We start from the raw sequence: 27,293 nt of genomic DNA on the forward strand, positions 1-27,293 counted from the left end.
AAAAAAAAAAAAAAAAAAAAAAAAAAGGTAAATCAGTAAGATGTATAAATTAAATGCATACTCTTAAGAATCTTAACAGAACCTATATATCATTCTGGCCTGAGCTCACTGAATTTGCTGAAACAGAAAGATGGTATTGCACGCTATATAATCCATCCCTATCTTTAAATGTTAGGGGTGTCTGAGAGGGTCAGTCAGTTAAGCACCGGACTCTTGATTTCGGCTCAGGTCATGATCTCAGGGTCAAGACTGAGCACCCCCCCCCCACCCCACACTCACCAGGTAGGCTCCACACTGGGTATAGAGCCTGCTTAAGATTCTCTCTCCCCCTCTCCCTTTGCCCTCTGCCCCTCCTCCCCCTACTCACATGCGCATGCTTTCTCTCTCTCTCTCTTAAAAAAAAAAAAAAGAAAGAAAGAAATGCTAAAATCAGGCAAGGTATGATACACGCTAGATTTAAGATGAGGTAAACATGTTTAACAGAAAAAATGAATTAAGGAGTGAATATAGAAAATTTAACACCACCATTTACTCATTTTCCATAGAGGCAACTCTGACACACTTAACTCAGTGCATATGAGCTTTATTCATTGATCGAACATATATTTACTAAATGCCTATTAAGTCCCAGATACTCTTTGAAAGAGTAATACTGCCCTGCACGTGGGTGGCTCAGTTGGTTGAGCTTCTGCCTTTGGCTCAGGTGGTCCTGGGATTGAGCCGCTGACTGAGCTCTCTGCTCAGCAGGGAGCCTGCCTCTCCCTCTCCCTCTGCTTGGGCTCTCTCTCTCTCCCTCTTGCTCTGTCAAATAAGTGAATAAAATCTTTTTTAAAAAATGGTAACACTGCAATAAACAAGATCCTTACTCTTCCTGAGCCTTTTAGAAGAATGACTAATTTAGTGTTCTACTCAGCACCAGGAACTGTAAGAGATTATCTCACAACAATGTTTGAATGAAGTACTAGTATTACCTCTACTTTATAGAGAAGAAAACTTGAGGCTATTAAGTTATTTGCCCACAGCTGGTAACTGGTAAAAATAGTCTAACTCCAGTGGTTAAGAATCTGAGTTTTGTGAGAGTTTAAGTTTTATTTAGTAATCTCTACATCCATGCAGAGATGGGGCCTGAACTCCCAACCCTAAGATCAAGAGTTGCAGTCTCTTCTGAATGAGCTAGTCAGGGGCCCCTAGAATCTGAGTTTATAACACCACACTAGGCAGTCTTCTCTCCAAAGCAACATTCCACAACTTGTTTTTTTTGTTTTTGTTTTTGTTTTTTATTATCACCCTAATGCCTTTTCTGACATTTTTTCCTCAATCACTCCTGTGAAACAACTGAAATTTTATATGTATTTCTGCCCCTGGTTCCTGGCACAGACCTCTTAAAACCCTTGGAATTCCTAAGTGAGAAGAGCCCTAGAAGCATCTTTTGTTCTAATATTGGTCTTTGACTCGGGTTCCTGACATGTAAGTTCCTTGGAATCTTCTGGGTGATAGCAATGTCTTTGTTCTAATGAAGCAGATGTTGGTGGATTCCTTGATGGGAGCTTCTCACCAGAAAGACCAAGCCATGATTAGAAGTTGGGATTTCAGGGATGTCTGGGTGGCTCAGTGGGTTAATCCACTGCCTTTGGCTCAGGTCATGATCCTAGGGTACTGGGATCAAGTCCTGCATTGGGCTCCTTGCTTGGTGGGGAGCCTGCTTCTTTCTTTGCCTCTGCCTGCTTCTGCGCACTCTCCCTCTCTCTCTCTCTGACAAATAAATAAAATCTTAAAAAAAAGTTTGGGATTTCAGAGAAAGAGAGGGGCTGGAAATGGAGTTAATAATTGATGATGCCCTACATGATGAAGCCTTCACAAAATCCCAGTTGTATGGGGTTTGGAGAGCTTCCAGGCTGGTGAACATGTGGAGGTGCTGGAGAACGGTGCACCCAGAAAGGACCTGAAAGCTCTGCATCCCCTCCCAAACACCCTCCCCTACGATCTTTCTAGCTGGATGTTCATCTGGCTGCTTTATCACATTCTTCTGTAATAAACTGGTAAACAGTAAGTAAACTTTTCCTGAGTACCATGAGCCAGTCTAGCAAATTAACAGAATCTGAGAATGGGGTCGCAGGAACTCCGATTTATAGGCAATAGGTCAGAAGCACCGGTGACAACCTGGCCTTGTTACTGGCATCTGAGCTGGGGGGAAGGAAACAGTCTTGTGGGACTGAGTCCTTCAACTGCTGGATCTGATGCTCTCTCCACTAAAAATTAAATTGTAGGACACTCAAATGGTTACTCAGAATTGCTTATTATGGGAAAAACCCCCCACACATCAGAAATGTTTTATGTGTGGTCGTAGCGTAAAGAGTAAAAGAGAAACACATGGAAGCATAGGTTTTCGAAACACTCCTCCTCGTGAAATTTTATCACCAGATACACTAAAGCTCTATGTACCGCGCACGTACAGGGGTACTTCATACATAAAAAGATTTCTTCACCACCACCACCCACCCTCCTCCAACAAATAATTTCCACCCCCGTAAGGGCAACACTATATCCATTGAGAAAGTATGCATTACAACAAGTTTCTTATCCTTTGCAATGCTGGTATTTAGGGCCAGTAATTCTACCTTAGGGGCGCATCTCTAGCCTCCCCCACCGAGAAACCAAGTGGTAACTGTAGCCAAATTTGGTTGAAATCTCCCAGCCCTAAAAACATGCAGTAAGTAGCAGCAATTGTTTCTCCTGCTGCCCTTTACACAGTCTCAAGAACTACAGATCCTGATTTTGTCTACAAAAAAATTGGAATGGATGGGCTATAGTAGCCCACAGACGCTGTCTCTCCGCAGCTGATAATGAAGGGGCACATGCAATAGCAGGAAATAGTATTTTATACAAACATAGCAGGGAAAGAACCCCACAGTAGACCAGTAAGTGAAAGGACATTAAAATTTAATAAAATCCATTTATAATACATGCCACAGAAGAAGTCTAAGTAATCCCTCCCTCCAAAATGATGAGCAAGACAAATTATCTCACTTTAAGTATAGATGAGAACCATAACAAAATCCCTGGGAGAACATTGTGTTTTATAATGGGCTTCCATTGTATTCACACAATATGCTGGTCAAGAGGAGCCAAGATTAAGGATATAATTAGATAGTGACGGGAAGGGCAGCTCTGAGAGTTCCAGATTCAGAATATATATCAAAAAAAGATCAGGGACACCAAATTCATCTTGAACGTCGCAGGTTGGCTTCACCAGGAGATTAATCGGAAAAGCATCTTGCGCGTCTGTGTGGAGGAGCATGGTGAAGAGTGATGTGCTGGTGGTCTGGAGGTCAAAGGGGAAAAGCGGCAAGGAGAGACGCATGCCCCTGAGCCAGGTTGCTCAACTGTCAAACGGGATAACAGCATGTTCATTTCACACGGCTATGGAGACGATTGAAGGAGAAAATGTGAAAGTGGGTGATGCGTGGGCATGTAATAATGGCACAATAACCATGTTTTAAATCACAATTAAGCAATGTAGTGGCAAAAAAAACAAAACAAAACAAAAAACAACAGAAAGTTCTAAGACAAGCAAACAGAAAGACCTCCGAATAGAAATGGCTCAGAGGAACCAAGATGTGCTACAAAAAAGATAAGCTAAGTAAGACATGTGAGTCCTCAGAATACCCAGAGGTAAATATTTGTCTGATAGCACACAACTGAAGTCATTAAAAAATAGAGACATGTTTCTATAACACGGTAAAGAAAAAGGGATCTATACTTCAAATAAAATTATACTTAACAGAAAACACTAGCATTCCCATTAAAGTAGGGAACCAGGTAATGCTGTCCATATTTTCAACATTACTTAATACAGATATAGAAAGTAATATGCAGGGCAATTACACAATAGAAAAAAGTATAAATATTGGAAAAAACTTCAAATTATTTTTCACAAACAGAATTGTATACTTGAAAGTGCTTTTAAAATAAGCAGAGATTATTAGAAAAAAATAAGCTAATTTCATAAAGTATCTGGTTACAAAATCAATAAATTAAAATCAATTGTTTTAGATGGGTTCCTAAAACAGGAAAAGGACAAAAGAAATCTGAATATGGACTTTTCAGTTAATAATGATATATCAAATATTGGTTCATTGGTTGTGATAAATGTACCATAGTAATCCAAGATATAATCTATAGGAAAAAATGAGTGCAGGATATATGGGATCTCTTGTACCACCTTTGCAACTTTTCTATAAATCTACAACTATTCTAAAAAAAAATTATTTTGGGGGCGCCTGGGTGGCTCAGCCATTTAAGCGTCTGACTTCAGCTCAGGTTGTGATCCCAGAATCCTGGGATCCAGTCCCGCATCCAGCTCCCTGCTCAGCAGGGAGCCTACTTCTCCCTCTCCCTCTGCTACTCTCCCTGCTAGTGCCTTCTTGCTCTCTCTCTCTCAAATAAATAAATAAAATCTTAAAAAAGATAAAATGTTATTTTTAAAAAATCAATAGTTTTCTCATACATAAGCAATTACCAGTTAAAAACAGTAAAATAAATGGTTCTATTTACACTACGTTGGAAATTAAAATCTAAGAATAATAATACTAAGGGAAAACATATAAGGTTAACGGAAAAAAAACTTAAAGAGAAAATTTTCTTTAGGGACCTAAAGGAAAGGAAGATATCACCTTAACTCAGTATTATAAAGACATCAAATTTCACTCCTTGACATAATCTACAAAATCACTGCCTTCCAATCACAAATTCCATTGCATCCCTGAAAAACTTAACAAAATGGATAAACATGTAACAACAGCAAAAAAAAAAAAAGGCAAAACTAAACCAAAAATGTAGTAAGACTAAAAACACTATGAAAGAAAAGTATGTACATATATAAAATAAGGGTTACCAAAACCGATAAAACAGAAACCAAATACACCAGTGGAAACTTAAATTATGAACAAGATGGCATTTAAACTACTAAGAAAAATATGAGATGGTGTAATAAATTAGGCTGACTGGGACAACTGCCTGTCAAAAAAAATTTTTTAACGAGATGTTCACACATTACTTACAGCAAAATAAATTCCAAATGGGCTAGACTATAAAAATTATTAGATGTTTGCAATTATATTACAAAGGACTAATCTCCTTAATATGTAACAGTGCTCAGATATCAGTAAGAAACAAGCTAAGAGAAAATGGATAAAGCACGTGAACTCTTCACAGAGAAATGAAAAAAACTCCTAAGCTTATGAAAAGCTGTTCAAACCCACTCAAAGTAAGAGATATGCAAATCAAACCACTCTAAGATACTATTTCTTACCTATGAAAACAGCAAAACTATGTGAGGCTGTGGCACGTGTGAGCATGAACATACTCTCCTGTATTGCTTCCAAGCATGCTAGGTGAGGAATACAACACCTCTGAAGACAATTTCGCAGTATCTTTCAAAATTACAAAAGCATTTATTCTCTGAACAAGCAATCTCATTTCTAGGAATTTACCTTAATACTATACCCGGACACATGAGATGACATTTATACAAATTATTTACCCCAGAATGGTTTGTGTTAGCAGGAGTTGGCAAACAAATTAAATGTCTATCTATCTATAAAACCTGTATTTATAATATATAAAATACACAATATATACTAATATATACGTTATGTATGCATTATATATAACATACATAAAACATATATATACACATTATATATGATATATAAATTAAATATATATGTATATATAATATATCCACACAATGGAATTCTATATAACTATTTAAAAAAAACTGAACCCAACAAACAAAAATCCAGGACCAGCTAGCTTCACTTGTGAATTCTACCAAACATTTAAAGAATACCAATCCTTCTCAAACACTTCCAAGAAAGAGAAAGGAACAGTTCCAAACTCATTTTATGAGGCCAGCATTACCCTGATGCCAAAACCAGACAAGGACACCACAAGAAAATTACAGACCTATATCCCAGATGAACACAGATGCAAAAATCCCCAAGAAAATATTAACCAAATTCAAAAATACATTAAAAGAATTCTACAACATGACCAAGTGAGATTTATTCCACTTGATGCAAGAATGGTTTCACATCTGCAAATGAGGGGTGCCTGGGTGGCTCAGTTAAGCATCTGCCTTCGGCTCAGGTCATGATTCCAGAGTCCTGGGATAGAGCTCCCCATAGGGCCCTCTGTTCAGCAGGGAGCCTGTTTCTCCTTATCCCCCTGCCTGTTGTTCCCCCTGCTTGCACTTTCTGTCAAATGAATAAATAAAATATTTTAAAATAAAATCTGCAAATCAATGTGATAGGCCACATTAACAAAATAAAGGATAAAATCATGTATCAGCTCAACAGATGCATAAAAAGCATGTGACAAAATTTAACATCCATTTACAAAATTCTCAAAAAAAGCAGATATAGAAGGAACATACCTCAACATAAAGGTCTTATATAACAAGCCCACAGTTAATACTACACTTAAAAATGAAGGCCTTATATGAGTGCTGTGAAGTGTGTAAACCTGGGGATTCACAGACCTGTACCCCTGGGGATAAAAATATATGTTTATAAAAAATTAAAAATTAAAAATTAAAAAAAAATAAAATAAAATCTACTATTTCAAAAAAAAACTAAAAAAAAAAAAAAAAATGAAGGCCTTATATAAAAACCCCACAGTTAATATTATACTTAACAGTGAAAAGCTGAAAGCTTCTCCTCAAAGATCAGAAACAAGACAAGCATTCCCCTCCTTACCACTTTTATTCAATATAGTATTAGAAGTCCAAGCCAGAGCAATTAGGTAAGAAAAAGAAATAAAAGGCATCCAAATTGGAAAGGAAGAAATAAAACTCACTATTTGCAGATGGCATATTATATTTAGAAAACCTCAAAGGCTGTTTAAACAAAAATACCAAAAAAAAAACTGTTAGAAGAAATCAATGAATTCAATAAAGTTGAGGATTTAAAATCAATGTACAAAAACGTGTTCCCTTTTTAAAGATTTATTTTTTGAGGTGGAGGAGGGAGCGCACAGAGGGGCACAGGGAGAGAATCTTCAAGCAGACTCCCTGTTGAACACCGAGCCCAACAGCGAACTCAACCCCATGACCCAATATTATTAACTGAGCTGAAACCAAGAGTCAGCCACTCAACCAACTCAGCCACTCAGGCATCCTTGTAATGTTTCCATACACTAATAACAAGTTTTCAGAGAAATTAAGAAAACAAGCCCATTTACAACTGTATCAAAAAGAATAAAATACCTACGAGTAAATTTAACCAAGGAGGTAAAAGACCTGTACACTGAAAACTATTAGACACGATGAAACTGAAGGCAAATCACAAATAAATGGAGAGTCTATGCTCACAGGTTGAAATAATTAATATTGCTAAAATATCCAGGGACACCATGGTGGTGCAGTCAGTTAAGCATCTCACTCTTGGTTTCAGCTTGGGTTGTGATCTCAGGGTCAGGAGACTGAACCCCGAGTTGGGAGACTCTCTCTCCCTCTCCATTTGCCCCCCCATGAATCTTTTTTAAAAAATTGCTAAAATGTCCATGCTACCCAAAGCAATTAGACCAAAGCAATCCCTATCAAAATTCCAACATCATTTTTCACAGAAATAGAAGAAACAATCCTAAAGTTTGTATGGGACCATAAAAGATTCAAAGGAGCCAAAGCAATCTGGAAAAAGAACAAAGCTGGAAGCATCACACTCCCTGATTTCATTATAAAGCTGCAATAATTAAAACAGCATGGTATTGGCACAAAACACACATAGATCATAGAACAGAATAAAGAGCCCAAAAATACACCCACACATATATGGTCAATTGATTTACAACATTGGAGAAAGAACAGTCTCTTCAATAATGGTTTTGAGAAAACTGGACAATCAGCTGCAAAAGAATGAAACTGGACCACTGCCTTACACCATACAAAGTAACTCAAAATGGATTAAAGACTCAGAAACCTAAGACCTGAAACCATAAATCTCCTAGAAGAAAACATAGAAGCTCCTGGCGAGGTTTTTGGAGGGGTTGACACTTTAAGCAAAAGCGGCGAAAGTAGAACTACAAGTAGAACTACATCAAATTAAAAAGCTCTCCACAGCAAAGGAAACCTTCAACAAAATAAAAAGGCAACCTGCTGAATGGAGAAAATACTTGCAAATCCTATATATGATAAAAGGCTAATATTCAAAACACAGAGAGAACTCCTATAACTCACAGCAAAACATCAAGCAGATTAAAAAAAATGGGTGGAGGACCTGAATAGACATGTTTCCAGAGGCATAAAGATGGCCAACAGGTATATGAAAAGGTATTCAGCATCACTACCAGGGAAAGGCAAATCAAATCCACAAGGAGGTATCACCTCCCACTTGTTGGGAGGGTTATTATCAAAAAGACAGGAAATAACAAGTGTTGACAAGGATGTGGAGAACAGAGAACTTTTGTGCACCATTGACGGGAATGTAAATCGGTACTATGGAAAACAGTATTGCGGTCTCTGAATAAGTTAAACATAGAACATATAATGCAGCAATTCTACTTCTGGGTATTTATCCAAAAGAAACAAACACTACCCTGAAAAGATATATGCACCCCTTCATTCACTGCAGCATAACTTACAACAGCCAAGACATGGAAACCAACCTAAGTGTCCATCAATGAATGAATGGATAAAGAAATTATTTTATATATATGATATATATATATGATATATATATATATATTATTGAATGTTACTGAACCATAAAAGAGAAGGAAATATTGCTATATGCCACAACATGGATTGACCTTGAAGGCACTATGCTAAATGAATTAAGTCGGGGGGGGGGGGGGGGGGGACTAAAACAACTGAGCTCATCAATACAGAGAACAGGCTGGTAATTACCAGAAGTGGGGGTGGGGTGATAGACAAAATGGGTGAAGAAGGTCAAAAGATAAAAATTTCCAGTTTACAAAATAAATAAGTCATGGGGATATACTCTAAAGTTAATAATATTGCATTGCGTATTTGGAAGTTGCTAAGAGAAAAAAGGTTTCACATGAAAAAATTATAATGCTGCATGGTGACATGTTAATTATACTTATTGCGATCATTTCACAGTATCTACAAATATTGAATTATGTTGTATACCTGAAACTAACATAATGCTACACATCAAGTATATCTCCAAAAAAAAAAAAAAACCCCAAACCACTGAAGAAGCCCTTTTGGTACTGATGCACATATGTTTAAGATATATTAAGCATGGCGGAACAATATATAGAATACCGTAGGTGGGGGAATTTGAATCTGTAGGTTGTGGTGAGCTTCACAGTGGTTTCTTATGGGAGATGGTGCAGGTGGAGAACTGGGAAGATGGTGGGCTGGTATAAAAGGGCAACTTTTTACCACCTTTAGAGTAGTATGCGTGGTTTTAATCTAACCATGCAAATTTATTCCCAAATTTAAAAAATTAGATGAAAACAGGGATTCCTTTCTTACAAACTTTTAGCACAGAAGGGCCTCATAAGCATGAAGAAAACTAGTAAATGTGGCTACTAAAAAATGTTAAGTTTGTATGTTCAAAAAACGCAATTACAAAGTTAAAAGACAAAGTAGGGAGAAAATGTAATACATGACAAAGAGCTGATACTTATAGGGCTCTCAAAAATCACTTAGCACAACAACATGACTTTCAAAAAAAGATAAAGGATACAGGAAGCAATTTAAAAAACATAAACGTGGGACGCCTGGGTGGCTCAGTGGGTTAAGCCGCTGCCTTCGGCTCAGGTCATGATCCCGGCGTCCTGGGATGGAGTCCCACATCGGGCTCCTTGCTCGGCAGGGAGCCTGCTTCTCCCTCTGCCTCTGCCTGCCATTCTGTCTGCCTGTGCTCGCGCTCTCTCCCTCTCTCTCTCTGATAAATAAATGAAATCTTTAAAAAAAAAAAAAAAAGATTAAAAAAAAAAAAAAAACATAAACGTCTGGGGCACCTGAGTGGCTCAGTGGGTTAAGCCTCTGCCTTTGGCTCAAGTCATGATCTCAGAGTCCAGGGATAGAGTCCTGTATCGGGCTCTCTGCTCAGCAGGGAGCCTGCTTCCCCCGCTCTCTGCCTGCCTCTCTGCCTACTTGTGATCTCTCTCTGTCAAATAAATAAAATCTTTAAAAAATATATATACATACATATAAATGTCTAGTAGGCATATGAAAAGACACTTGAACTTACTATTAAAGAAACAAATTAAAACAAGATGCCATTTCACACTATCACACTGCAAAAAATTTGTAATAATCAAAGTTGATGAGAAAAAAGGGAAATAGGTCCTTTCACACTGGTAAAAATATAAACTGGAATAGCTTTTTTTGAGGTGTAATTTGACAACATCTGGGTGAATTTAAATATGTGTATTCTTTGACCTAGCCATTTCTTTTCTAGAAACTTAATGTTGTACACTCGCACAAGCAAGAGTTTATATACACAAATGTGCACCACAGCACTGTTTGTTCTTACTGTGGTCCTTTGCTTTGGATGATACTTTTATTATGGACTGTATATATGCATACAGTTTCTAGAGATAGTATTATTTTCATGATAATACCTAATGGTGGTTTTTTTATCTGGAAAGTGAAATGCTCAAGAAATATACCATACCAGGTAAAAAGCACTATGTAAGCACACTATTATCAGTACTATACAAGTACTGATACTGATAATGCAGGCTACAGCCTGAATTACTTATGCAGTAATTCACTCACTGCTGGACAGTGCAGATGACCTAAACCAACAACCTAACCAGGAAACAGTAAGGTATTTTCAGACGTTCACAAAAAAAAGAGTAAGACCTCCCAGGCTAGTAACTGTTAACTTGAGGTGTCTATCAGAGTCACACGTATAGGCATTTTCTGTTGGTACATTTAGGGGTTGCTGTTTTTCAAAATACACATATCCAGAATCTCCTCTCTGGTACTGATTTATCGGAATGAAGCAAAATAGAACCTAGGGCAAGTTAATTCACAGGATTAGATAGTGGGTTTGGGTTCTTTTTTTAAGAAAGTTAACATCAGAGGCGCCTGGATGGCTCAGTGGGTTAAGCCTTTGCCTCCAGCTCAGGTCATGATCTCAGGGTCCTGGGAAAGAACCCCGCATCAGGTTCTCTGCTCAGCAGGCAGCCTGCTTCCTCCTCTCTACCTGCCTCTCTGCCTACTTGTGATCTCTGTCAAAAAAAAAAAAAAGGAAAGAAAGTTAACATTATCTCTATCCCATGTATCACCTATAAATAAGCCTGTGTCCCATGCTACACGCCAGCAATTCTCAAGTAGAGCATCGTGACAGACACTAGTAAAGAACATAAACTCAATAACTTGCTTTACAAATAAAAAGCAGACTCAGGGTTATCTCTACAACAGCCTCACTCTAGCCTGAGCTGTGATACACGTTTTGCTGCAGGAGAAGAAAAAAGAGATGAATAGTGAGTGTCTCAGACTGAGCAGAGGAGTGAAGGGCATAGTTTGAAACCAACCCATGGAGAATTCTAATTCTCCTCAACCTATTAATAAGCAAAAAACTATAAGTTATAATTAGCTGAAAGCCACATGCCCATGCCTAAAATAGTGGGAAGAGCTATGTGGTGCATTCTGTGATATTACAATGACTTTGACTTTCCTTATTTTATGTACCAATACAGTTTCAATAAGAAAGCCAAAATAGACACATAATGAAAGCTTGAGTAACAGTGACCTGCATAATATGAAATAGGAACAAAAATGATGCCAGTAAAATCTGTCAGTAGATATGTAAGATTACCCAAACAAAGGAAAAGCAACAATACATATTTTAATTTGTAAATTCTAGAAACTATAACTTTGGACAATAAAATAAAGGTTAAGTTTGCAGGAACGACAGAGAATAGAGAGGAAAAAATGACATCACAATTAGACAAATCCATAATGTAGGACATTCTATAAGATAATCAGCCTTCAGGTGCCTGGGTGACTCAGTGGGTTAGGTATCTGCCTTGTTGTGATCCCAAGGGTCCTGAGATCAAGCCCCTCATCAGTCTCCCTGCTCTGCCCTACCCCTCATTTGTGCGCTCTCTCTCTCTAAAAAATAAAATCTTAAAAAAAAAAAAAAAAGATAATTAGCCTTGAGTTTTTAAAAAGTCAGCTATGATTAACACTAGATCCCTGGTTTGGAAAAACTAGCTCTAAATGACATTTTCAGGATAACTGGGAAAGTTTGAATATAAACTAGATGTTAGGTATAAGAGAACTATTAATTATCTTCAAAATGGTAGAAGTGTTAGGAATACAAAGATGAACCCTGAAGCATTTAGTGGTAAAGAGTCATGATGTAGGGCGCCTGGGTGGCTCAGTGGGTTAAGCCGCTGCCTTCGGCTCAGGTCATGATCTGAGTCCTGGGATCGAGTCCCGCATCGGGCTCTCTGCTCAGCAGGGAGCCTGCTTCCCCCTCTCTCTCTGCCTGCCTCTCCATCTACTTGTGATTTCTCTCTGTCAAATAAATAAATAAAATCTTTAAAAAAAAAAAAAAAAGAGTCATGATGTATCAGATGCATACATGTGTAAGAGTGTGTATACAGATATATGTACAGTCCATCATACATCAGCATATGGTTGAAGCAAATATGATTTAAGATTTTTATTTATTTGAGAGAAAGCATGCGTGTGCGCTAGCAGGGTGAGGGCTGGAGGGGGAGAGGGACAAGTGGGCTCTGCACTGACCACTGAGCAGAGAGCCTGCGGGGCTCAGTCTCCTGGCTCCGAGATTGTTACCTGAGCCAATATCAAGAGTCAGCCTCTTAACCACATGAGCCACCTGGGTGCCCCATAAATATGATTTTTTAAAAGGTTCATAATTGCTGAATCTAAATAGACATATGGATGAACATGGGTTATTCTTTCAACCCTCTTGTTCATATGAAAATTCATGTTAAGAAATTTTTTAAAAATTACTCAGCTTACTCTTCAATAGCACATACTGCATATTTTAATATTCCTGTGGCATAAAGGACTGAAAAAAACATATTTTGATAATAAAGTATAATTTTATTAGATCAAGTAAATTTATTCTCATTTTTTTAAAAAGTCTTTAAATTGAGGACTTTCTTACTAAAGTGCCCCAAAAGCCCTCTTTATTCCCTTGCAAAGTTCACTTGGTTTCTGTCTTAAGGGCCTGTGATGCTTGTGGAAATGACATGCAATGCTTCATCTGTGGCATATGCTGTGGCATCAATAAGATACTGCAAACGATAATGGTATATTTGGGTTCTTTTTACCTATTTGTTTTTATATGTTTTATTTAACCATTCCAGATAACTTATTCAGAAGCAGTAATATTATGAGCATAAATGCTATTGTGTGAAGTTTAAAAAATAATTCACTGAGGAAGACTCAGTATGTTGGATATATTACTATAAAAGTCTTCATAACAGAGCAAATCACCACACCTCAGAACATATTCTCTTTTAATAAACAATCTTTCCTCCAGAACAAAGATTCATTTCGCTGGTGGGAAGATATGGGATCCATTGCGCCAGCTCACATAACAAACCTCATAAAGGCCCTCCCGCAAGGCCTGCCACAGTGCCCAGCGTACAATAAATGTTTTCAACGTAGAATTATCCTTTGCATAAAGACTTTCAGGAAATATCTGCATCCTCCTTCCAATTCCTGAACACTGAATGACACATAAGGAATTAATCATATTCTACCCTGTAATATGGTTGTGTATTTGTTTCATGGCCTCTAATTTATAAATTAGGAAGAACAGCAGTATACAGGAAGCTAAGACACTGCTGTCCATTTTGCATGAATGATGTCTAAAGCCAGGGATTAGGATTACGTCGTTTCTTACAATTTTTCGTCTGTGAACTATCTCAACTTTAAAAACAGTATAACACAGGTTAATGGTCAATGCATGATTCAAAAATCATTCAGAATACACTGCCCTTGTGTCCATCTCAAGTGTACTGGTCCCAGACATAAAAACTTTCACTAATTTTTCTTATAATATACAATTTGATAAGTAGTTATAAATCGTAAGATTCCTTAAAAAATAGAATCCCAACATGGTAAAGGAAAGCAGGAAGAGAACCGTATTAACAATGAGGATACGAAATTCATAAAGATTTTTTTTTTTTTTTTTGACAGACAGAGATCACAAGTAGGCAGAGAGGCAGGCAGAGAGAGAGGAAGGGAAGCAGGCTCCCTGCTGAGCAGAGAGCCCGATGCAGGGCTCGATCCCAGGACCCCAGGATCATGACCTGAGCCAAAGGCAGAGGCCTAACCCACTGAGCCACCCAGGTGCCCCGAGGATACTAAATTCAATTTAGTATCCTGGATTGGATCCTAAAACAGAAAGGGGACATTAGTGGGAAAACTAGTGAAATCTACATAAAGTCTATAGTTTGTTAATAGTACAGTACCAGTGTTAACTTCTTCATTTTAGTAAATGCACCATGGTTATGTAAGATTTTAATATTAGAGAAAGCTGGGGAAAGGGTATACAAAAACTCTCTATACTAGGGGCACCTGGGTGGCTCAGTGGGTTAAAGCCTCTGCCTTCGGCTCGGGTCATGATTCCAGGGTCCTGGGATCGAGCCCCACATCGGGCTCTCTGCTCAGCCGGGAGCCTGCTTCCCTCTCTCTCTCTGCCTGCCTCTCTGTCTGCTTGTGATCTCCATCTGTCAAATAAAAAAATAATAAAAAATTAAAAAAAAAAAAAACCTCTCTATACTATTTTTGTAACTTTTTTGTAAATCTAAAGCTATTTCAAAATACAAAGTTTTAAAGATAACTTCAGTGGCTGAATCTGTTTAGTTTATGTCTAGACAACACTCAGGGAGTAAGGAAGGGTATAGGAAAAGGAAAACACCCAGATACATAATTCAAGCTTCTCAAATCTGTGACTAATCTTCCTGCCTATTCTCAGCACAGTTGGCACTCAGGGTTCTATTTGGTCTGTACAAAGCTCTACAGAATAGGACTTTTTTTTTCCCCCTAAAAACCTCAAAAGGAAATGGCTTGCCTTTCCCTAGGTTTTTTCTTTCTTATCATAACACAAAGCAACAGAGACTAGCACCAGCAGTGCAAGTTTAAAAAGATACAACCCCTTGGGTTCTAATGATAAAAGAAGAGAAGGAAATTCTGAACTATTTTACAATTCTACCAAAGAAAGCATTTGACCAACTTTTTCAGGAAATAAGCAGAGCAATCAGAATCAGTAGCTACTAATTTTACTGTAATTTGGTAAAGTGTGCCTATATATTAAAGATAGATGACAACAGTAGAAAAATATGTGTTGCAATCTGCCCTTTTCCATACCATTAGTCAATGCCATTCTTGTGTTACTCTTCCTGGCTATCTCAAGTGTCCTAGCCCACCTACAGAATAACTCTCCGCCCTCCCCGGCTATGCAGAAACAAAGGAAAACCATCTGATTTACCTCAAATTGGATAACAGGAAGAAACAATCAACCTCTTCTCAAAAAAAAATTCTGCTTTTTTATCAGTTGCCTGCTATGAAAATTATCCGACTACAGAACATGGGAAAGAGAACAAAGATGTTACGTGATACACATCAGTGCCATAAAATCCTTTATCTGTACTGAGTGTGCATTAAGTATTTCAAGAGAAACTCTAGTGTCAAAAACAGAATATTACTGAAATGACTTTATTTAACATTCTATTGAATAAGACATTTACAACAATAGCACCCTGTTTGGTAAAGTATTGAGTGGAGGTGGGAAGTACTCTCAACACTGGTTTGGGGGTTTTTTTGGAAGATTTTATTTATTTTTGAGAGAGGGAAAGAGAGAACAAGTGGGAGAGAGGAGGAAGGGCAGAGGGAGAAGCAGACACCCTGCTGAGCAGGGAGCCCAACACAGGACTCCATCTCAGGACCCTGAGCCAAAGGCAGATGCTTAACTGACTGAGCCACCCAGGTGCCCACTCTCAACAATGCCAATGAAAAATTTAAATCAGGACAGCCTTTTGAGAGGGCAAGTTGGTTTGGTTTGGTCTTGACCATTTTCTTCTTTTCAAAATACTCTCTTTCCTGGACTTCTGTAACAGATCCCTCTCTTCGTTTTCCTCTTGCCTTTCTTGCCTTCTTCGCTGATTTTTAACCGCTCATTTTTAAGGCTTTGGAGTTCTGTCTCTCATTTTCTTTATAATGAATTACACTTTTTCCCCAGATCTTATCTACTTGTGCCCTGGGGTTTATCCCCTGTAGGTGACAACTATCCAGAGGTGATAACTTATAAGTAAATTTTACCCCAAATTTCTCTCCTGAACATTCCTCTTCAACAATCTGAACTCATACTCTTCAAAGGTTTCCCCAAAATTGCCCGGCAACCCTATCACCCCTTGCTGGTCAGTTCACTTCCCCACTCTGTAAAAACCAGGATAGCATTTCATCTTCTGGAAATCCTCCTCAAACCTTGAATATCCTTCTCCCCTCCCCCCTCACTCTCAACAGAAAACACTGTATTTCAAGGAGACCATCAAAATTTTTAAAAACCTCCCTCAACTTTCAGCACCAACTGTTCATCCCCTCTTCCACTAGCATTCCTCCTCTCCGAGGATGATCTCTTACGACCTGCACTCTCCGAACCATAAACCTCTCCCGCCTTCTCGGGAGCCTTGCATTATTATTCAGCATTCCCTCACTATGTTCTCTCTCAATATAAAGATTCACTCATTGTAAACTGCATGGTTATCAAACACAAATATACATATTCCTTAATAAGTCTACTTGTAGGAATTTATACAAAAGACTAACACAGGGACGCCTGGGTGGCTCAGTTGGTTAAGCAGCTGCCTTGGGCTCAGGTCATGATCCCAGCGTCCTGGGATCGAGTCCCACATAGGGCTCCTTGCTCCACGGGGAGCCTGCTTCTCCCTCTGACTCTGCCTTCCACTCTGTCTGCCTGTGCTCGCTTTCGCTCGCGCTTTATCTCTGACAAATAAATAAATAAAATCTTTAAATAAAAAAAAAAAAAAAGACTAACACAAAGATTTAACTGTAAGAATATTCACCCTAGTGTTTTCTCAACAGCTAAAAATTACAACCTATATAATAACGGAAAATTATTCCATACACTATAATACATCTATACTATGACCTACTACAGAGCTATTAAAACTGTTACTTTTTTCCCCACGTGGAAACATTTACAATTTATAGTCAAGAAAAAATAGAAGGCTTCAAAACAGTACAAATTTCACAAACCCATTTTTGTAAGAAAGAAGCGTAATACATATTTATAAGCTCCAAATACACTCTGGTTACTAAAATGTTCAACAAACTGGGTGAATGGGATTACACGTGGTTTTATTTTCTTCTTTTTACTTACCTGTAATTTCGGAGTTAGCAAAAAAAACCCACGAGTATATATATAATATATAATATATAATATAATACACACACACACACATACATATACAATTGAACAAAGATTCTACTACACTGATGGAAAAATCTAAATACTAAGCAAAGAGAAGTACACTATTAAGGAGCACAAAAATTGAAATGAGAGGATAAAGTATACAATTATCATTAATTCATTTTAAATTAAAACATGTTCTTATTTGGGGAGAGAAGATACTTTTAATAATTAATAAAGTTTTCCAGTTTCTTTTGAGTCCTCATAAAACCTACCCTCATGATGGGGTGACACCTTTTACATAAAGCCAAAAAGTGAAAGAAGGTCCTCTCTACAGGAGACTAGATAAAGATGAATAAACTCTCATACGTTCATACAAAAGAACACTGCTCATCAGTAGAAAAGGAACAAGTTACTGATATATACGACCTAAATAAATCTCAAAAACATTATGCTGAATGAAGAAGGCTTACACAAAGGTAATGCTGAATGACTCCATTTAAATGAAGTTCTAGAATAGGATAAACTAATCTACGATGGGGAAAAAATTCAGAATAGGGGTGAGTTGACTGGGAAAAGCAAGCAGGAAGTTTCTGGGCTGACATAAATGTTCAACATCATAAGTCGTACTACACAGGTGCATGCATTTATCAAAATTCAAAATTCATCCAATGGTTTACTAGGATTTGTGCCTATTAGAACTCTAGCTAATGATATGCACGCTGAAATGTTTAGGGTGATCTATAATGGTGTCTACAACTTACTTCACAAGCATCCCTCTTTTAAAATAGGTCTTAATAGATAGAGGGATACAAAGACACACAACATGTAATTTTAAAAAAGATAGGAGCCAGGTGGTGGGTAAAATTCTCTCAACTCTTCTCTATGTCTGAAATTCTCATAAGAAAATACTGGAGGGGCGCCTGGGTGCCTCAGTGGGTGGGGCCTCTGCCTTCAGCTTGCATCATAATCTCGGGGTCCTGGGATGAAGCCCCGAATCAGGCTCTCCGCTCAGCAGGGAGCCTGCTTCCCCCTCTCTCTCTGCCTGCCTCTCTCTTCCTCTGTCAAATAAATAAATAAAATCTTTTAAAAACAAATGAATAAAATAAAATACTGGAAAAATTTAACTTTCAGTAAAATACTGGAAAAATTTAACTTTCAGCAAACTATGTGGTTAAATATATGTATTTGAAGGCAGGAAAAGGAATAGAAACATTCCTAGTTCTTCAATTACCAAGTGATTTAACAACTGGGAGTAATTTCTCAAAAGGTAGAAAATATTCCATCTTTAACAAGACACTAAAAGATTTTAGCAATCAATAGCCATTTTTGTAAATTCACAAGCATTTCTACAAGATGACAAATATGGCTGCTTTCTTGGGAACTTCATTTGTAAACTCTCTTTGCACAATGTATCCTTAATTTATTATAGGTGACATAATATAGAGACAAGAGTTATAAAAATGTTATAGCCAGGGGCACCTGGGTGGCTCAGTAGGTTAAAGCCTCTACCTTCAGCTTAGGTGATGATCTCAGGGTCCTGGGATTAAGCCCCGCGTCAGGCTCTCTTCTCAGTGGGGAGGCTGCTTCCCCCTCTCTCTGCCTGCCTCTCTGCCTACCTGAGATCTCTCTGTCAAATAAATAAATAAAATCTTTTTCAAAATGTCATAGCCAATTATGGAAACAATTGCATATACCTTAATACTAACTGTATGTTAGGTATGAAAAGGCACAGGATATAGGTCAAAACAGACCACCAACTATTCATCAAATTTTTTCCTAAAGGACATAGAAGATACTTATAAATAATCACATTTAATTGTTAACTTATAATACAATAACTTACCTAAAACTTTTTAGGAAACATAAGCTGTTTTAGTCTTATACTCATCATAACAAAATCTTGTTTACATATTTAAAATATTTTTAAATCTTTGCAAAAGAAATTGACATGAGGGCCTCAGAAAAATCCTTCTGAATAAAGGGTTTATCATTCTATAGATGATAAACATCATCTACAGAAAATACAATAGAATAATCTAGAAGAAAAACTGAAATCTTCATAAATTTGATATGGATAATTTAGTTTTTTAATATAATCTCTCCATAGATTTATACAGTATATATTACTATATGTATGTGTATATATATGTTTATTTAGTTGCATATACAAAAAAAAAACATATATGCTACACTCTGAGTGATTTAAGGGCTTTTCAAGAGTTATTCTACATTTGATTTTTCAATAATTCTATATTTGATTTTTGTCGTGCACACTGATACTGAACCCAACCCCCAGGTGAGATATAACTCCACCATACAATATGGCCTACCACAATAATTCCCCATCCCCAAATATTCTCTATCAGTTATGTTAATAAGTCTAAAGAAGGTTCACATATATCATAAAAAATTCCTTTAACAAATATTTAGTCAAAGCTTCTAGCAGCTAAGCATGAGGACAGACACTGGATACACAATGCCCGCGAGATCACATGATGCCAAGCGTCACAGAATGTACAAGGCATTGGTGGGGGAGAGGTATTAGAGACAGCAAATAAGTGAACAAAGATGTAAGTACGTGTTTATGGTTAAAACCATGAAAGCAAGTTACAGGGTGGAATGACAGAAAAGAGAGGAGAACTTGCTTATGGTTATTAGGTCAGACCTCTCTGAGGAGAGGATATCGAAGCCCAGCCCTAAGGACCAAGCAGCAGCCAGCTCTGCAAAGAGCAGAGGTTAGAGTATCCCTTCAGGAGTCACAGCATGGGCAAAGGCCCTGAAGGAAGATGGGCCCCGTAGGCTGAAGTAACCGAAAGTCCAGTGATGTATCTACAGGACACACTGCAGACAACGGCAGAATCAGTGTCATCGAGGCTTTAGTAGACAGACAAAAGAAAAAGATAAACAGTGTGAACTTGGAAGTGGAAGGAAGGTCTGAGATACTCTGACAGAAGAACTGGTAAGATTTGCTCATAACTCAAGGGGGAGGGAGACAGTATGAGCAACTACATACACAATGCCATGGTGCCATTAACTAAGGTGACAGATGAAGAAAACAAGTTGGTTGTGGTGGTGTCGGAAGGGTTAGCAGGGACTCAAGACCAATTTAGACCTGGTATCTCTGAGATGCCCGCAGGACAGCCAAGAGGATATGATGAGTAGGCAGCTGGATTTAGGTCAGAGGATGGAACTTAGGGGCGTATCAATCAGGTTTTTTAAACTGGCCTGGATGTCTATAAAATACAAACAAACGGGCCACCCTCCAGATACTCTGGATCAGAATGACCACGCGCACAAGCTCTTCTTTAACATGTTCAAGCGATTCTGACATCAAATGGAGTCTAAGAACCACTTATGTAAACAGATTTTAATGTTATATAGTTCATCACCTAAGGATATAGCTCTTTGGAGAAGAAAACAATAAGCAATAAGATAATGGTTTGACCAATAAATCAAAAGTTATCTAATGTCCTCCAGTCATACAGCATTATAGAGGTAACACGGTTCTAATTGGCCATTCTTTCAAAAAATGGCATTTACTAAAGGCCACTCTGAAGGTGAATAATTTTTTATTTCATAAATATTTGCTTGCAAAATACACATGAAATACCTCACAATGAGTAAATCAAGGTTCAGAAAGGTAGAGAGTCATACCCGAAGGACTTACAATCAGTAAGAGACAAAATTCACAAATCAAGATAACACCAATTACAATCTGCTTTCCACAACACAAAGAAGCCACAAAGCCATGACTACAAAGCTCACCATCTGTCACATGTCATGTGCAAAAATGATTACAGTTGACCCTTGAACAACACCTGCTTGAAGTACATGGGTCCACTGACATGCAGATAAATACAACACAGTACTATAAATGGAATTTCTCTTATGATTTTAGCACTCTTTTCTCTAGCTTACCTTATTAATTATATCTTATATATATATATACCTATATAATAATACGTTATTATTATAACACAGCACATAATACATATAACATACAAAATATGTTACTTGACTATGTAACCAGTAAGGCTTAGGGTCAACTGTAGGCTGTTAGTAGTCAAGTCTTAGGGGGTGGGGGAAGTCAAAAGTTACACGTGGATTTTCAACTGAGTGGGGGTTGGTGCCCTTAACTCTCATGTTGTTCAAGGGCCAACTGTACAGCAAGAGCAAATGGGGTGAGTGCCTTAAGAGAAACAGAAGGGGCAGTGAAAGAAGGAAAAATTACTTCTCCATTTTCACTGCTTAATGATTTATAATTGCAGAAACTATAAATTCTACATTTCAAAGTATCCAAAAAAGCTAATAATAGCAAAAGTGTTTTACTTCTATACAGAAAGTCCTGAGACTCTACCTAATTTAACACACTACGTCTTCATAGACTTTGGGTCTTTCATTTAAAAAAACAAACAGGGGCACCTGGGTGGCTCAGCTGGTTGGGTACCTCCCTTCGGCTCAGGTCCTGGGCTCCTGGGATCGTGCCCCAAGTAGGGTTCCCTGCTCAGCAGGAGGCCTGCTTCTCCCTTTCCCTCTCTGCGCTGCCTTACCCCAGCCCCCCCCACCCCGGGTTTATGCTCTCCCACACACATGCTCGCACTCTCTCTCTCTCAAATAAAGTCTTTAAAAGTAAAAAATAATTAAAAATTAAAAAAGAAAAAACAAAAACTACCTAGACAGTGGCTATACAATGGCTACAAAAGCCCTTATAAATCCCAGCTCTTTATCTGCCTGACCCCTGGGGCTGACTGACCTCAGGTGTCCTCATCAGTAAAATGAGAACACAGCGTTTGGGATACAGAACCTATTCACTTTCTAGGCACTATCCTTGATAATTATTATTGGAAGAACATACAAATAATCTATAACTGTCAGATTTTATTTTTATATAGAATGCTGGATTTTGCTTCAAGTGTATACGTTCAACCATCTGCCTTAATACAGCAGAACTAGTAATGTTTCTGAATATGCTGACAAATTGGGATACCGAGGTGGCTTAGTCAGTTAAGCCTCTGCCTTGGGTCCAGGTCATGAACCAGGTCCTGGGATCAAGCCCCATGCCCAGCTCCCTGCTCAGGAGAAAGTATGCTTCTCAGTCTGTCCCTCCCCCTGCCTCACATGCGCACTCTCTCTCTCTGATGAATAAATAAAATCTCAGATGAATAAATAAAATAAATGAAAATGTTGACAAATCATCTTTGCTGACTGCCCCTGACTAGAATCAATCCTGACTATAAACTCAAGGTCACTCTGTACTTACCTTTTCACAACAGTTCTAATGCTTGTAAATTGTTCCTTACGCCCAAGCTAGATAGACTTCAAGTTCTTTGAAGGCAGCTGTGTCTTGTACACTTCTGATCATTCAATATCTGCGTGATTACTACGTGCCTGGCACTGATCTAGGTCCTGACAACACAGCAGTGAACAAAGTCAAGTCTCTGCCCTCCTCAAAGCTAATACTCCAATGAGATAGGAGATACTAACATGTATCAATTAGTGATAAGAGATATTAAAAAATAAAAAAAAAAAGGAGGGAAGGAAGGCTAGAAAATACTGTAGGAGCTGGAAGGTTGCTATGTTACATAGAGTTATCAGGGAGAGCTTCAAATAGAACTGAATTCTGAGTAAGTGGAGCAAGTCACACAGATATCTGGAGGGTAGGAGTCACAGGGGGTTGGAGGGAGGCAAGCACAAAAGCCCTGAGGCAGGAATATTAGTTATTATGTGGAAAAATTCTAAGAAGGCAAAGGGGTGGGGCATAATAGAGACACATGGGAGGGCAGGCTCTGAGAGCAGAAGAGTGCCATGATCTGATTCATGTTTTAAAGAATCACTCAGGAAGCGCCTGGGTGGCTCAGTGGGTTAAAGCCCCTGCCTTCAGCTCAGGTCATGATCCCAGGGTCCTGGGATAAGCCCCACATCGGGCTCTCTGCTCAGCAGAGAGCCTGCTTCCCTTCCTCTCTCTCTGTCTGCCTCTCTGCCTACTTGTGATCTGTCAAATAAATAAAATCTTTAAAAAAAAAAAAAATAAAGAATCACTCAGATTTCTGTAACAAGAAGAGAGAATAAAGAATAAAAGCAGTGGGGGTGCGTGGGTGGCTCAGTGGGTTAAAGCCTCTGCCTTCGGCTCAGGTCATGGTCCCAGGGTCCTGGGATTGAACCCCGCATCGGGCTCTCTGCTCAAGCAGGGAGCCTGCTTCCTCCTCTCTCTCTGCCTGCCTCTCTGCCTACTTGTGATCTCTGTCTGTCAAATAAATAAATAAAATCTTAAAAAAAAAAAAAAAAAGAATAAAAGCAGTGAACCTCATTAAAACCCTGCAATAATCCAGGGGAGCCATAATGGTAGCCTGAACCAAGTGAGTGATGACGATGATTAACTGGGCTTGAGTTATGTTTTGAAGAGAGAACCCACAAGATTTGATGAACCGGATGTGAAAAGAGAGAAAGATGAACCAAGGAGATATTTTAAAAGATTAGGAAAAGGGCGCCTGGGTGGCTTGGTGGGTTAAGCCCCTGCCTCCGGCTCGGGTCATGATCTCAGGGTCCTGGGATCGGGTCCCGCATCGGGCTCTCTGCTTGGCAGGGAGCCTGCTTCCCTCTCTCTCTCTCTCTGGCTGCCTCTCCATCTACTTGTGATTTCTCTCTGTCAAATTAATAAATAAAATCTTAAAAAAAAAAAAAAAAGATTAGGAAAAAGCAGGCTTGCCATTAACAAGACAATAAAGTCAGTAAAGCAATTTCCCCAGAACCTAGCAAACTGCCCAGCACGCAGTAGACACTCAAATGCTTGTGAATTAAATTTAACTGAATAAACTCCCAAAATGAAAGGGTATAAACGCAATGTATTGCTTTCTATTTGCTCTAATTTCCTTTAGTAATGTTTGCTAATTACACAAAGACTTAGCCGCTAACACAGTTCACAGCAACACAGCAACTAATCCTCACATCTCAAGTACCAGTTTCAGTTTTAAATTTACAATTCTCCTGGATAGAAGAGAAATCTGCTATGAAAGCTCTGTGACAGCCTGAGGATTCTTACACCCGAAGTAATTAACCTGTTCCTTAATGATGTCATATTCCTGGAAGGTAGAGCAGTGCAAACAGAACCCCCTAAGCCAGAATTAATTGAAAATTATAACACTTCATGATAATGATAAATTTTCAGAATGGGACAAGACTGAACAAGTCCCCTAAAAAAATAAGTCATCAGTCATCAGCATTTTTTAATCCTTTTTTTTTTTTTACCTCCCGCATAAGTCCCTTCAAAACAAGTTTAATGAAAAACTAAAATCCGCCTGAGAATGTGAAATTTCGCACATCTTCCCCCAAGCTGGCACTTTTCCTGCCAATCAGTGAAAAGGAGCTTCACTTAGAGAAGAACTGGTATCCTCTCTTTAGCACTTCTTAGGCGTACTCCCAGACTTTCTAATCCAGCACTCGTACTATACAGCTCGAGGAAGAGCCACAAAGTTAACAGACAGATACTAAAAGGAATTCTAAAATAAAAAGTTTTCACCCTGTCCTGCCTTCCGGTTACTTTAAAAACTTAACTGAACCTTAAAAAAAATAAATAAATAACTGAAGTTTAACTATCATCTCTCTTCCACGAGTTGCCCTCATGCCCCACCCTAACCTAATGTGTTAAAAAAAAAAAAAATGCGCGTACAACTTCCAGCGAAAATACAGCGTAACAACCTAGATCATTCTGAGAAGCTGATCGCACTGACTTCAGCAACAGGCAGTACTTCCTTTTCCCTATCAGTAAACGGCCTTGAACGAATCCAAACAAATCTGAAATGCCAGCCAGATTCCCCGTATCTCCCCCGCTCCCTCCCCCCACCCCTACCGAGGCTGGCCTGGAAACACAGCAGCCAGTGACCACAGAGCTGGACAGAAAAGAACCCGTGGTAAGCAAAAACAATGATTTTTAGAGGCAGGGAGGTTAGGAGCCGGGTTGTCCACCACGATCCACTCTGGAGTCCGAGCCGGCCGCCCCACAGTCACGTTCCCAACAGAGCCGCGCGCGTTCCCCTCCCGCTCCGAGGGCCCCCGCACGCGGATTAGAGGCGAGGTGCAGAGCAGAGCGAACCGCCTCGGGTGAAGGGAGTGCCCAAGGGGTGCCCGGGCGCCCGGGGAACGGAGCGCAAATAAGCACGCGTGCCAAGGATGAATGCGGCGTCCCTCAGGACAGAGTGCTCAGCGCCTGCCACAAAACGGGGAGGGCAGGGAGCCCTAATTGGGCTTCCCTCCCGGGGGGACAGGCTGGAGGGGCTACAGGTTCAGGACCCCCTAAGGCCGGGCCCAGAAGGCTACTATTTCCCCGTAAAAGGGTGGGGCACACGGGGGAGCCAGCTGGGGGCTGCTGCTGCTGCTTCGTCCCTCCTGTCGTCACCGCCACAGGGGACACCCTAAAGGGGAGACAGTGGGGACTCGGTGGGGGAGGGGAGCACCACAGCCAGTGGGGCGGCGGGCCCCGAGGGGGCGGCGGGCGCGCGCCGGGGAGAGGAGAGGGCGCGACCCCGGCCGGGAGCCCGGGAGGCGCGAGCACCCGCCGGACTCGGGAACGCCAGCGCTGCCGGGTCTCCGACGAGGGGAAGCGGGAAGGGGCCACCCTCCTCCCCGCCCCCACACTCACCATGTAGAGGGTGAAGGGCAGGCCGAGCAGAAAGAGCCACAGGTAGAGGTGCAGCGCGTTCACGAAGGTGGCCTGGTGCGGGTCGTAGTACCAGCCCCCGCTGAGCGCGGCCCACACCCCCTGCCGGAGGATCTGCAGCGTCTGCGACCCCATCCCCACCCGGCGCCGCCGCCGCCGCCGCCGCCGCCGTCCCCGCCCCGGCCCCAGCTCGGCCTCGGTCGCCGGAGCCCGCAGCTGCCCCGTCTATCCCCCTCCGGAGCACCGGGAGAGCGGGCCGGCGCTCCGGCGGTCGCTAGGGCTGCTGCAGGAGGAGGAGGAGGCAGCTAACGAGGAGGAGGAGGAGGAGACCGAGGAGGCGGCGAGCGGCGGGGCGGAGGAGAGCGGAGAAGAGGAGGAGACCAGCCTCCACAGCGCCGCCGCCATCTTGTCTCCCAACACCCGGAGCCAGAGCCAGGCCCCCGCGCCCGCGGCCCGCCAGCGCCGCCGCCGTCGCCGCGACCCCCGCCGGCCACCAGCCTCGGACCCGGCGGACAGGGAGGCCCGGCGCCCGGGAGGGACCCGGAGCAAGCCGCGCCCCCTCCAGCCCCTCCTCTCCTCTCCCTCCGCCCCCCGGGCCGGCTCCCCGCGGGTGCGCGCGGCGCTTCGGCCACCGCGGGCGCCTCCTGCCGGCGCCCGGGAGAAGCGCGCGCGGACGCCGACGGGGCCCCGGGGGCGGGCTCCGGGACACCCCTTTCTGCGCGGGGAGAACCACCCTGCCAGGTGCGTGGACCCGTCCCCAACGCGAGCCTTCACTCTCCCAAACCCTGTCTCTGGAACCTCGTCAGCATCCTGGCCGACGTTTTATGATGTTTATGGAACACCTGGGAACAGTGAGGCTAGTATCTGCGATGCTTATTAAAGGCCCGGGAGAATTCTATACAGCTGGTGACTAATGAAAAGTCACAAATGCGCCCGATGTGAGCAAGAACTGTGTTGGCCCTTGGCGCGAGCTGGAGGCCCTCGGGTGAGAAAAATAGCCACGCCAGGGTTGGAAGGATGTACTACTTCCAAAGGCAGATAAATTAATAGAAATTTCAAGCGATGGAACAGGATGGGGTAGACAGATTTATCACGGTACACGGTGATTTTATATTTTAACGTGCCGTAACGTAGCCATTTTTATAAGTGGACCAATCTAAACGGCGTTGAAAGATTAACTGTGACTCCACCCCAAGTCACGATAGGGTCGCGCAGTTCTCTTTTTTACCGCTCTG

At 40.6% G+C, this 27,293-nt stretch overlaps 1 protein-coding gene across 4 annotated transcripts in view; it reads right to left on the minus strand.

Annotated features, from left to right (window-relative positions):
• PCNX1 (pecanex 1) overlaps nt 1–26,261 on the minus strand; it is a 157,797-nt gene extending 131,536 nt beyond the window's left edge. For 2 of the 4 annotated variants that reach the window (XM_059373838.1, XM_059373837.1), the window contains exon 1: nt 26,041–26,261. In XM_059373838.1, coding sequence (XP_059229821.1) covers nt 26,041–26,193 — 153 coding nt within the window. In that variant the 5' untranslated portion in view covers nt 26,194–26,261. The remainder of the gene's footprint in view (nt 1–26,040) is intronic. The other 2 variants (XM_059373841.1, XM_059373840.1) reach the window with 1 other exon arrangement.
• Nucleotides 26,262–27,293: the final 1,032 nt, after the last annotated feature.

This window comes from Mustela nigripes, chromosome 13 (genome assembly GCF_022355385.1).
Source record: "Mustela nigripes isolate SB6536 chromosome 13, MUSNIG.SB6536, whole genome shotgun sequence".
Taxonomy (NCBI): domain Eukaryota; kingdom Metazoa; phylum Chordata; class Mammalia; order Carnivora; family Mustelidae; genus Mustela; species Mustela nigripes.